This window comes from Vanellus vanellus, assembly GCF_965231255.1.
Source record: "Vanellus vanellus genome assembly, chromosome: Z".
NCBI classification, from domain to species: domain Eukaryota; kingdom Metazoa; phylum Chordata; class Aves; order Charadriiformes; family Charadriidae; genus Vanellus; species Vanellus vanellus.
Window position 1 is genome coordinate 8,242,188 of NC_138908.1, and position 14,034 is coordinate 8,256,221.

General features: G+C 37.5%; 1 protein-coding gene across 1 annotated transcript in view; it reads right to left on the minus strand.

Annotated features, from left to right (window-relative positions):
* MSH3 (mutS homolog 3) overlaps window positions 1-14,034 on the minus strand; it is a gene marked incomplete at its 5' end in the record, with an annotated part of 117,451 nt that overhangs the window by 30,015 nt on the left and 73,402 nt on the right. The window contains 5 exons of the mRNA XM_082497156.1: window positions 233-347; window positions 4,090-4,197; window positions 6,097-6,213; window positions 7,514-7,578; window positions 10,995-11,163. Coding sequence (XP_082353282.1) covers window positions 233-347; window positions 4,090-4,197; window positions 6,097-6,213; window positions 7,514-7,578; window positions 10,995-11,163 — 574 coding nt within the window. The remainder of the gene's footprint in view (window positions 1-232; window positions 348-4,089; window positions 4,198-6,096; window positions 6,214-7,513; window positions 7,579-10,994; window positions 11,164-14,034) is intronic.

Genomic DNA, 14,034 nt, shown 5'->3' on the forward strand with positions numbered 1-14,034 from the left:
TTATGCCATTCAGACTGAAAAAGGTTGTAAAGAGAGTGTCTGGCTGCTAGATATCAGAAAAAGGACAAAACAGACGTGGTCACATCTAGCAATATCTCTTTGAAATGCAACCAAGAAGACAGTTGTATGATTAAATTATTTATTTTAACTTCCTGCCCAAGAAGCAGGGAGAAGCATCCCAGATTCGTTCCCTTGAAAGATTTCGAAGCTCAAAAAGTATTTCATTACTTACTGAAAGGTTAGTGGTATTTGGAACATACTGATCCTGTTCTCCTAGTAGTACATCAATCACAGGGTGCCTCCCATTCTTTATAATTATTTCTCGCCGATTATCTTGCACAGTTGGTCTGCAAAAAGGAGGAGACATTAATTTCAATGTTTATTGTAACTGATTATTTAGAACTACTTTAACTAAAGCCTGCAGGAGGGTCATCTATGATGCAGATTTTTGTGGAAAAAATTTAAAAAGACAAAAATTAATTACTGCTATCAAATAGTTCTAAAGACTTCCTTGGTTTCATTCAGTTACAAAAAAATATTAGCAGATTGGATAAAGAAATTTTAAAGTATTTTCTTCATTTTTTCATTACCTAGGGAATGTTGTCAGTCATTTATACATATTCTAAAGAACTATTAAGAACTACAAAATGAACAAGCAATAGCAAAACCCCCAAACTGGAGGACAGCCTGCTTTCTTCCCAGCACTGCACCAACTTCTGCAAAGTACCACCTTTTCCAGATACATTTCATATTCTCAGAACGATCTTGCCGATGAATTGGTCCAGCCCGTTACTGCATTAATTCCTAACTGAAGCATGGGGAGTAAAGAAAATTGTCCAACTATGTATATTATGACTGATAACACATTAAATGATACAAATCAAAGACTACAGTATAACAGAACTCTAACTCCCCTATAAAAATAAGCAGCTCTCATAATCTGACAGCAATTCCCAAACACATGCAAGAGTCAAACAATAACTGTCTATAGAAAGAGCTTATTATCCAAGTTGAAGCACTGAAATGACTCTACCTTTTTAGAAATTAATATGCAAACCAGATAAATACTACTCACTTTTTTCCTCTCATCTCCATTTAAAAACAAGTTTTGTCTCAAATGCTTCCACCTTAGCTACAAATTTGCCTACATGCTTACTAATATGACATGTATAATTCTACGTTACATATCTGCATGCCTGAAAAGCTCCATCTCCAAGAGCTGTGTGCTCTTCACAGAACAAAAAAATGCAAAAAAAAAAAAAAAGCATATTTCACTGAATTATGACTATGATTTCTTTTTGTACTCTGCAACCTAGGCTTACTTTTTCATTGTAAACTGAAGTGCAGCATTCAATGGAGAGGTAAATATGGTTTCATGTCTCGGCAACATTTTCCTACACTAGAAGTACAATCACTCTGAAATAAGAGCAGTAACTTAGGAAAGTGGCAGCAGCTAAGGAAAAGAGAATACTGGAATGAAGCCAAAGAATTTTCTGACTGGAAATTAACCAACAATTTGGGTGGATTGTAGAGGGAAGACAAGATGTGGGGAGTGTGATTTTTCTTGAGTTGAAGAATGATGATGCAATGTGAAAGGAAAATTGAGATAAAATAAATGGCGTATTAGGAACACAAAGCACTGGGGAAAGAGATGTAAGGTGATAATGGTGTGTTTTTTTTAGCATAAAGATATTTTCAGCATATAGCTGAGATGAAACAAATACAGACAGAATCTTGGGCCTTGAGGACAAAGAAACAAAATTTCACCCCCAATTTGCAGGATGGGTAAGTTGTTTGGAGCTGTAATGTGATGGTCTGAAAAGGGAGGAGCACATACCGAGAAGCACTTCCTCCTGTACCTCTCCACTTTGCATTCAAGAGGGGGAGATGACAGCTAAACGATCCATTTGCCATCTTATACTTCTTCCTTCATTTTTGGAAATAATTCCGTTTTTTTTTTTTAACTGCTTCAGCCTCCTTCCGTGTAGCTGTGAGACAGCATGTGGTTTCAGGATGCCATGAGCCTTGCTGATTGCCTGTTCTGGTTTCAGACAATGAGGGCTGCAGAAGCTGGGCCTCAGCCACAGTCATTCAAAATGCCCTCCCTGCCCTTCGTTCCCACAATCAGACAATCATGTCACACAGTAAAAGAGGGGAAAGTAATAAAAAAAAAAGTAAACTGCTCTGGAATGCATAAAATGTCCTTTAGTCATATACTACCTTTGCAACAGCATTCTTTAAACAAATTCAGAGCCTGAATTTGTACCAAGATGCCTTGAAACTGGAAGAGGTGCCTACCTCTCTCCAACAACTGTGTGGAGCACCTGTCCTCCTGACTTCACGATTCACTTACATGCCTCAGGTAAGGTGATATGAAACAATCCTCACTTAATCAAAAAACATTCCTCCAAAATACTTAAATTAGTTAATGTGAAAGTCCCCTCTTTCCTTCAACAGCCCTCCAAAATTAATTATTGACACCTTCCCTGCAAGTTTCACTGAGAAGTCTTCCTGCCAGCTTATATGTGCTAAACCACTATTTAAAATTCAGTGAATTATTTAAGCTCTGCACAGTGAATTAATCCGATTTCAGTTTGTTTTCTCATCTGAGTATACAGAAATAAGTGAGCAATTACTTTCAAAAAGATTTTGATAGAGGCACACAAGATCCCAAGAGTCCAGAAGTGATCAATATTCTCTTTAATGCTGTATAAAAGCAGAAGCATATGTAAGTTGATTTCCCTTCGTCCACATACATTTAATAACTGATTTGCTGTATTTCCATAGGTCTCAAGCGTTACTAATTCATATGGTTATTCCTAAGCAACTGTCCGAGCACTCGTAGTGCAGCCCCACAATGACAACATTTTAAAAGTTACACACAGCACTTTTCAAAAGAGAGTATGTGGACTGTCTGACCCAGGGAACGGCTGAGGACTGGAAACCCAACAACAGCCCTTGCAGCGGTGTCTACAGTAAGCCGCAGAAACAGTACGTGGTGGCCTCTAGCACAGTACTCAGCGAGCTGAAGCAGAGGCTGAGTGAGCGCCCACTGCCTCTGGGGACAGAGACCTCACAGTATAGGAGAAGGCACCCCAATGAGACTGACAGTCTCTGTGTGGGTGGCAAGAGATGTGGGTTCGTGAGGCGGAGGAAGACCTGAGTTGCAGGGTGTATACGCTCAGGAGGCAGCTCTGGACCAACCTCTGGGGAAGCAGGACTTGAGGGTTCACGTCTCCCCTCTGCAGGGAGCAGAGGGGACAGCCTTGACAACCCCAGGCTGCAGGGCCCAGCACACATGTGGGTCTTGGGCAGAGGGAGGTGTACAGCTCCATTACAGGGGTAATGGATTCAAGCTGGAACACAAGAGGTTCCACTTAAATTTGAGAAGAAACTTCTTCTCAGTGAGGGTGACAGAGCACTGGAACAGGCTGCCCAGGGAGGTTGTGGAGTCTCCTTCTCTGGAGACATTCAAAACTCGCCTGGGCGCCTTCCTGTGCAACCTCGTCTAGGTGTTCCTGCTCCGACAGGGGGATTGGACTAGATGATCTTTTGAGGTCCCTTCCAATCCCTAGCATACTGTGATACTGTGATACTGTGATACAGCTCATCAGATCTAACACGTGAGCCTACATGAGGCATCATCACTGCTCTGGAAGCTGGCACTAATATTTACCTATTATTTACCTGAAATACATCTTTGAAACATACCTCATACACCTGAGAATCTTAGGTATTAGAAAGACGTTATAAATTCAGACCTTAGGGGGGAGGGGAAACCACAACCAGGAGAAAAAAGTTAAGTCCAAGTGAAGTCCAACATATATTTATCTGTATGTGAGATACCATCTACTAGACTCAGGTCAAACAATAGACAGACAAACTTAAGATGTCAAATTTGAATTGCAGCGTTTACAGATTTGCATTAAGCCCAGAAGTGTTGCTTCGCAAAATCAGATTAAGTTGAAACTACTGTAAACAATTTTAATAATGCATTTTTTCACAGCACACACATTAAAATCAAATTTATTTTAAATACTCTCTTATAATTCCCTATACAAACCTAAATAAAAATTAAAAATTGATTACCTGCAGTAGTCTCCTTGTTTAGCCACCTGGGCCAATGAGAAGAGACAGTCGATAGTTGCTAGGTGACCAATCGCTTTAGACACAGGGTGATAATGTTCACTAAAATGGCTATACCAAAACAGGGAAAAATAACAGGAGGAAGAAAAGAGAAAAAAATAGTTTCATACAGATACAAATGTACTGTCATAATATACCCCATGCATGCTTCTCACAGGGCTCCTATGGTCTTTAAATTACTCTGAATTCCAATCTCCCAGCAGTGTATTAACTTATAATATGAGGACAAAATCTTAATCAAGTTGTACTTCATGCTCCCAATTGTAACAGTGAATTATTTTTAAGCACCAAAAAGTAGGCAAAATGAAATTCATTAGATAGCATACAAAGGGTTTGCAGTTGATCCCCGCTGCCTAAATGAGGTCTATAAAAATGTCGCTGTTTATCACAGTGGCAGCTGAATCCCAACTGCCAATTCATTTCAACAATATGCTACAGTCAAAAAAACTCCAAAAACTAAAAGTGCCTGAACACAGGAGCTGTCTACAATTTCAATAAAATATGGTACCTACAGCAGAAAATTTAAGAATTCATTTTCCATTTATGGCATTGCTTCCCCCGGTACAACAATGACGTTACCAGGAAAACAGAGTTTTCAGTAGAGTTTTTTCTCTTATTCCTCAGGAATAGTTTTTTCCTCTCCTAGTCTCAAAGATTACAACATGGAATATAAAAAAAATAGGGGAGTGAAATTTAATAAATAAAAGGAGGGGTGAGGAAGACATGCACTTTCCTACACATAGGTCTTTCCTTGTTACATGCTGCTATCATACAACACTATTGAAAACAGCAAAGTGAACATGAAAAGCAGCAGATTTAAGCGAAGAAAGGTTAAAATAGGTCTACTCAAATTTACATGACTAATATAGTGACAAAAAAATTATTTAACAGAACTATTTTTATAGTTTTGCACAGGCAACACATCTGGAGAAGAGTGAATTGGAATATTTTTCTAGTTTCTACCAAATTCACAGAATTGCTGGGTTCCTACTAGGAGGCAAATCTTGCCATCAGTTATGTCCTGTGAGATAACTTCAGAACTAACTTGTTAAGTTTTTGCAGCACCGAAAAAAGCACAAGTGAAAGTGAACCAATTATCATTGCATGACACGAGAAACAATTTCAGTGAGTCTGTAATTCATGGAAGTAAAAAAAGTAATCGATAACCAGTCACCTAAAAAGTCAAAGGTATTCCAAAATTTCAGAGATATTTTTTAAACTCCCATTTTAAAGATCCTTTGGTTAAAAAGTCAAATAAATTCATTCAAAACTCTGATTTGAGACAAACGGGTATTCAGTGCCAGTTATGAGTGACAATAAAACTATTACTTTTTATCAAACAGACTCACAGTCAGTCGCAGGGTTTGCATGCAAAAAATAGGGTTATGAAGAATCATGTTCACCCAAGCTACTGCCCAAATACCCTGAACATTCCTAACTCAAAAACTGTAAATAACACTGCAATTGTACTAAATTTATTATTTTTTTTAGTAATGGTGTATTTAACAGCGAAGCCATACTCCAATTAATATTAACAGTGAATTTGGTTAGCTAGTATAATAAATTCTTTTTTCATCTCACATTGTACTTCAGTAATAAAACTACTAGATTCAGTTTCACTCATTTACAGTCAGTCGTACTTTCAGATTCTTAATGCTGTGATATTAGTTTTCACATTTTGAGAGCCACTTTGTATGTTTAATAGTGTATTTTTATCAGAATTTTAAAATCTAGAGACATCACCGCTGGTCTCAGGATTCAGTCTCCAAAGGTCTTGCCTTCAAATACTTTGAAGAACAGTATTTTAATTGTCTACCTGAAGTTGCGGACAATATAACTGAATTATGAACTTTTTTTTTCCCTAAAGGTAAGCATCTTTCTTTCTCTGTTCTTATAGCAAAAATAAAATAAAATACAATGATAAAAACAGACTCTATTTTGTAAACTCACTCTAAAAAATTTAGCCATTCAGCATTGCAGTCAAGGACTAGCTGCTCCCGGAGCTGATTCAGATGTCTGTAATTTTCTATAATAAAAGGAGAGTGGAAACGGCTGACAGCTTTTGTGCTGGAAGACAGAGAAAAGCCAAATAGGAAATCAAGGTTACTAAGCAATCAGTTACACCATCTACATGCGAAATTGTACTAGTTTTCTCACTCTCTGTGAGCCTTGAAAATTGATGTTAAAAAAAAGTTCTTTTACTCTGGCACCAAACTCTATTGATTCCAATGATCTTCATGGTGAATAAAGTGACCGGTTACTGTACCACTGCCCATTCAGAAGGCTTTTAAAATGTTTTTCACAATGTAGCATATATCACTGAAGCTCATATATTTCACAAAATTCTGTTCAGCAATACACTGCAAAAATGGATGACTTTTCTGTGACTGATTGCATATACAATGAACTCCAAAAAAAAAAAAAAAATCACTTTAAAGAGGAAAACTTCATGATAAGCCTGAAATAAACTTCATAAATACAGACTGTCTTCCATGGCTACTAGTTTCCATTTGGGCCACTTGCTATTTATTTATGTATTTTCATTAAGGACTCACTTTGGCATTCCCAGACATTCTTTTACAAAATCCAGATTAGCCGTAATTTGTTTTCATCGTCTTAATTCCGTCTAGTCTGTGCACTTTTAATAGTGAATTCTTACATAAGTGAATAGCACATCAAAGTTCACCTTGATTATGCCTGTCTCATGTGAGATGTCTGCGCTCACACATTATAACATTAAGGTACTCAACCTGTTTAAATAATAAAACAAATGACTGAAAAGAAAAAAGACAACTACATTATTCAGTCCATCTCTGTTTCACCTACTGGAAAAAGTATCCAGAACTACCTAAAATCATGCTTACATAACACTAAGTATCAAAGCAAGCAAAGCTTGTCTGTATGAATAAGGAAAAGGACATTTTAAATACACTGTTTATTGAGATGCACAGATATTTGCACAGTTACTTTACCTTTCTGAATAAAGTAAGGAGTGAAAATTTTATGAAAGATCTGTATCTACACACTACAGATACAACTGAATCAAGACCATAGCTTTGACACCAGCACATGTACTTTGAAAGATTAAGCAAGTAATATAGCACACTGAGAATCTACCATGTAGAAATAAGTGTTTTAACAACTCCAGTTTTTCACTTTGGTTTTGTTTGCTTTTAAGTAAAACTTGCTATGGCAATAAATTAACATAACAATTTTGGTTGGTTGGTTTTTAAAAAAAAAAAAAAACAAACACACAACACACACATGGAGCAACGAGAATGTGTATGTAATTCATTCTAACACCAAAATACCACATTTTTTTTCTCATATACTTCAACAGAACAAACTTCAAAGACATTTTACATACCTACTAACCATAACCCAGTCAGATGGCACAGATGATTTCTGGGAATTCTTGACTTCTACCATAAACTAAAATAAAACAGAAATGTAATATGAGAAGTTAGAGATTACAAAACCACAGTCATTATATATCAAGGAATCTGTATGCATCAGAGGAAAGTCATATTCAGCCTGAAGAGACTGAGCAGACCAGAAGATAATGTTCTTTTTCCCCCAGAAGCAAGTGTTAAGACATACAGATTTTCTACTGAAAGAGCAACACCTACCCTGAGCTGTCCTTGTGCCCTACCGTGTTGCTGCCCCATCTCCAGTCTCTGCCCATCTATTCCTCCATCCACTAACACGCTCTCCTCACCTCCCTCTTATCAAAACAAACCGAAGCTAGCAAGTAAGTCTCGCTTACTTGATCCTGACAAAGCCTTGTAGAGAATTCAGCATTTACATGGACTCTATGCTATACACCACCTGTACTGAAGCTATTCCTTATCACTGAGATGTGCCTTCCCACCTAGGGATCAATAATTCATACTGAGCCATAGTTACCTACAACATTTCACAGACGAGCTCAAAATCTCAAATGCTAGCACTCCATCTACAGTACCTTGCTTCAAGTTTTGATCGACTTGGGGTGAGAAAGGGAAGGAACAGGGGAAAACGGCAGTAATGGCAATAGGGTCACTCCGTGCAGTGAAATTTACGCAACGTGTTTATTGCAGTATTTTATATGATTCACGCTGGTTATCTTTATAACACCAGCCTGAGGTCCTAGATGTCAAATAATTGTGGCATTCTCAAATAAAAAAATTCAGCTGGAAAATGAATTTCTAGCAGAGAATAGATTAACCTGGAATCTGACCACCTTTACAGAGAATCACGAGACTCCCATCTGACAAAGCTTTTCCATTACAGTTAGTATGATTGATTAAAACCTTCCACACCTCACCAGAATAGCCAGCAATCACCTTCAAGTACAAACAAGAATAATAATCCTAACATGAGCACAAGACTCCAGCAAGGACATATAGTGCACTAGTTCTTAGTTTACCTAAGACACCTTGAAAATATTTGGTACCCGAACCCTAAAACTGCGTAACACATATGAGACAAAAAGACTGAAAATGGGTAGAAGCAGAGATCTGCAAAGCTTTGAAAATGAGACAACTGCCGCTGCCACTAGGGGTGTTGCTGATATACTGGTATTACAGTTTTTATCTGAATTTAATCTCAACACAATTAAACAAGCTATGCTTGCAAAAGGAAGACAGAAAATACTACCACATTTGTGTCTATACTAGATGACTAACTGAACTCAAACCAGTCTAAATTAGCACAGCCAGTTGGTTTGTGTGGCTAGTGAGAAACAAGTCCAGAGGTTGCAATTTTCTTCAAAACAACAGAAGCATTTGCTTTTTCATTCTTTAATTCTCAGCCCGATTAGATAAATAATTGCAATATTAAATAAAGTAGGCCCAAAACACTGCTTATGCCATGCAGGAAGGAAACATTTGCCAAATGTAGCAATTTCTCTCTAAATCCTGCCTGAAATGAATAGCAATGCTATCACTATCTGGACAGCTTTCTGTCCTGTTTAGTGTACACTACGAATTACATTAGAGGTCTGGAAACAAAAGATAAGATAGGTACGGATGTAACCTCATATTTTTTAAAAGGTACGTGCCAACTGGATCTTCATCAGAAGTCTAACAAGAACTTAGGAAATGTAAGTTAATAAACTGTGGGCTGACTGAAAATATAAGCACGTATTCATAATCATGTGTTTGGGGGTACACATGAAAGAGCAAGTAGCTTGATTTTTTTTTTTTTTCTCTCCAAGGCCTGTTCCTTGAACAGATGTTCAGAGTGGGGAGAAACAAAGTTTTCTGGCAGCTTCTCTCTCTTCCAGAACTAGCAAACCTGCTTCTGTTTGAATACTACATCTATCAGAGTGCTACAATGACATATGAAGAATATACCATACTGCTCTGAGGAAGAAAGAGCTCAACTCAGAGAAACTCCAATTATGCCTATGCTCTGCTCCGCCCATACAATTCCCTTTCTGTTATGTCCATTCCTTTAGTGTCTTTCCTCTCCTCACTGACCATCTTCTCTAATCCTTCCTCTACTGCCTTTTATGATGTCTCTGAAACACTCCTACCAGATGTAATTAAATAATAGATATCCGTAACCTCTGCAGCTCCTTTCATGAATTCACCAAGACAGATTTCTGTCTCCAATGGTGTCTGAGCCATCCCCTGCTACAAAAGCCTCCTCTCTTAAATGTGCGCGTAGTACCTGGTGGTTTCTGAAACTCTCCTGTCCAGTTCACATCTGACTACTTCCTCAGATGCTCTCCTCTCCTTGATCAATTCTTCTCTTCTACTTTTGTTCACACACGTGTCATCATCCACCTCTTAAACCAGCCTCTCCAAGAGAAACCTTTCAAATCCCGGCTCTTCCTTTCCTCACACAATACTGAAACGCACTCTTCCGTGTTTCCTCTTGGACTACGACATCCATGCTGACAGCCTACCCAACTCTTTAGCCACATGTTTCCTCTTCCCAACCTCAACATCAAAATAAATATCCACCCAAGCTCTTTATCAAATGCTGCTCTCTAATTCATCCCTTCTCAGATTCTCTCTCACTTTCAGCATTGCCTGTCAGCTCCCTGCTCTGTCTCTTGGGTCTTTCTCAGCTTCCTAGGTCCTCAATGCGACAGGGGGCTGCTTCCAGCTCCTTCCCTCCCTGTCCTCACTGATTCATCTCTTTTACTCCCAGCTGTCATTCAATTTCCTAACTCCCTTCTTTTCCCAATTTTCTGTGGAGTTTTCCCCAGCCTCACTGCTCTCAGTTCCCAACCTCACTGCTGCTTTCAATTCTCCCCAAAATCTGCAGGATCTGCTGTCTCTTTTTTTTTTTTTTATTTTGCACCAAACTTCTCAGTTTGCTGGAGCATGACCTGCCCACACTTGCACAGCATCTAGCAAACAAAAGCTTCAGTCCGTAACTACTGTTTCTAAGAATTAAAAGTAAAATAACATTTATCATTCTCTAATACTGTTCCTCTTCTCGCCCATCTTTCAAATTAAAGTCTTAATCATTACTTACAAATCATTTTACCATTCTTCAAATTAACCTAATGCTGTGCTTCTTGGTTCTCTGAGAACATTTCAGCACTTAATAGCCACATAATTAACCTTGGAAGTATGCAAGTGTTTTTACATGTAAAGAAAAGTAAAGCATTACTGAACCAAATTCAACTGCACTAATGTGTTTGTATTATTTTAAATCACAAAAGTAATTGACTTAACAAATAAAAAAGTGACACTGTCACAAAACTGTTCTTTAAAGTTGTATAAAAGATTATAGTAGTATAGACCTTATCAAGTATCACAGTACATTAAAAGAGTTCTAGTTAAGCCTAACTTTTAAGCTATTTTCTAGACAAGCAAGGGTACAGTCATACATAATAGATATCGTATTACCTCTTGACCAGAAACTGTAACATACTCTGCAGAAGGATTCTTAATTTGTTTACGAATGTCCGGCAGATGCAATCGGATTTTAGAAAGCACATCCAGGATCTCCTCCTTTTTCTTTCTGATGACAGGGAAGTCTGTAAGGTCCTTGAACAACTGGGTTTTATCTCCAGTCCTATCCATAAGAAGCATAAGATAAAATAACAGTAAAACCAAAGATACGTTCCCTGATTCTACTGGCTGCATCCATATTTTTATTTGTTATTCCAATTTGTTTTAACACTAGATTTATTCCCCTCTATACAGCTTTTCTGTTACTTGGTCATAGTACAGCACATTTACTGAAAGTGTATACACACTATACAAATAGAAAGACGCTTTGTATACACACTCTAAGAGGTTACACCAAGATATGTGCCACCTCCTCCCCCTCCCTCCCCCAAAGCATTCAAAACCAATCTATTCCTGTTCCTTTCTACTCTATCACATTATGCTCATTCTTCTATGCCAAACACTGCTGACTCAGGGTTTTTTTGTCGTCTCTGAACATGCGTCCTGCAGCTTTCTGTTTGGTCTCCCCTGAATGAGCAGAGCAAGAAGGGGAAGCACAAGATCATTCCCTTCTGTCTCAATCCGCAATTCTGGAACGCAATTGCTGCCCCAACCTGGAGCACCCCAAGTGCTGACAACATCTTTATCGTGATTAAATGTGAAGCTCTAGATAATTTCTGCATACCACGAACATAGATTTTTGACATACTTAGAATTTGGCCAAATTTGGGCAGATTTTTATGAGGACTGCAAAGAAAAATCCCTCCCACAAGGCCTTCATCAAAGTAGAATGTCATCAAGAGTTTCTCAGAGTAGCTAGCTTCTTTCTGTTCTCAGGAAAAGATTAACCAGAGTATTTTTTAGTACATGCAAAACGATGCTCTTTTCTAGTCTCAATGTCAGAAAATGACAGAATTGTTTTGGCTGCACTATCTCAGCTCTGGATTGAAACCTGAAACAGACAATGCCATTTAAATGTTTAAAATTGGGAAGATGAACAAGCTATTAAAAATATGGTTGCCATCAAAAATAACAAAAATTTAACTTATCCTACTAAGTATCAGGCTAACATTAGAAAGTAGTGCAACCAGCTCTAAGTTAATTGGCATATACATTTGTATTTTAGAGCAAATACAAAATTGTACCAGCTAATTACATAATTACCCTGAAGTCTAATATTTGGAGAGCAAGTAATTAGAAAACTGAAAGTAATAAAACATGGAAGTAATAAAAAATCTAATACTCTACCCACTCCGATACCCCTTTGCCTGAGAATGAAACTAAAACTAGAGCCAGTGATCAGACAGGTTAACACAAAGCTGTGCTTTATTTTTGCATTACATGGACATAGTTATTATATAAGTGACAGTAAAGATGCCATTTTAAAATACAATACTAACTTTTAGAAACAATTTTGTGCTAATTAGACCTGTTTCCATGGGAATGCAAGGGAAAAAAGATCACTAGTAGCCAGCAGCTGACTGTGAAGACTGTCACTGCTATGTGATACCTACCAAAAACTTAAAAGTTGACAGCTTAAAAAAAAAAAAAAACAAAACAGAAACCCCAAAATCTCAAACTCCCCTAGAGCAGACAGATACTTTTGAAAACCACTACATGATTTTATGCACACCATTTAATAACATGAACACAGGACACAGTATACATATTTGTGCACAAGTGTGTGTGTGTGTGTGTGTGTGTGTGTGTATGTGTGCACGTATGTGTACGAGTAGTCATCAAGATTTCGATGAAAGAAAGATTTTTGAGTACAAATAGTATTGCCACACAAGCTTGAGATATATAAAGGCCAAAAGGTGTTATTTTAGTCATCTTGAATAAATGCAAATGAAATATGCGCATTCTGGAGATCAATTATATCTTCTACTTATACTATTGTATCTTATTTTTGTATACTATTCTACCCATCACCAACACAGTGACAGAAAAAAAAAAACAAACGTATTTTAAACCTACCTACAGTAAATCTAGTATAATTAAGATGTTCTGTCATAACCTGCCACAACTGTAATTGGATACCATGCATCAGTAGAAATCTCATAATCCCACCTGTCCAATGGGAATTTGAAATGTTTCTGCCCTTCTCAACTTATAAATTTATACACCTTGTGTTTGTCTCTAATTCAGAAGCAAATAAAGTAAGTTCTAAGTTTTCATTCTTAAATTTCTTTCATTTAAATCTCAGCTGGATAAATAAAAAAAATTGTAAACAAATCAGATGTTTATTTTTACTCTGTTTTGAAAATAAAGGATCAAAACTATGCTGCCCCAATAGAACTACACGTTAAACTATATACCACATCTTTCATCAAAGAATCTCTAGGTCTATCACAGTCAATTATATCTCATAATATTATACATGAGGAAATGTTCAAAGTTAAATGAGACTTTCTCATAGCAGGGAATTTTAGGATGATCTGGATATAAAGTTGGATGATACTCATTTTGTGTTCAGAAGGTCCTCGCAACATGTTATGTCAACAAAAACTACACTGAACTACACCAAAAACCTGCAAAGTCAAGTGCTCAGAAAGGTTGGCTGTGCGAACCAGACAGAATGCCTCTATGCCTAGCACCATCAGGGAACATTTTTTAGAAGATTTTGTACTGCATTTTTTCTGAAAGACAGTGACTTTTAATGGCCACAAGGTATTCCTCCTAAATCCTGTCCCCGAGAGGTTTTTACACATCCCTCCCTTACTGAGCTCATGTTCTTGCTTTACTGTTCTGCATCTCAAACGTCCTGCCTTCCTCCTCTTGTGGTTAAAACTAGGATCTAGGGGTAACAATGGAGGTAGCAGTTCTTCAGAAGAAGCGATACACAACAAAATATTTAAAAGACACTCTCCCTTATAATGCATATTCATTCTAATTTAGCATCTTCTTCCTTTGTCTACCTTTTTTTTTTTTTTTGTTGGACCAACGAAGGATAGAATTAAGACAAAAAAGGGCACACAGCTTCCATACTTTCAGC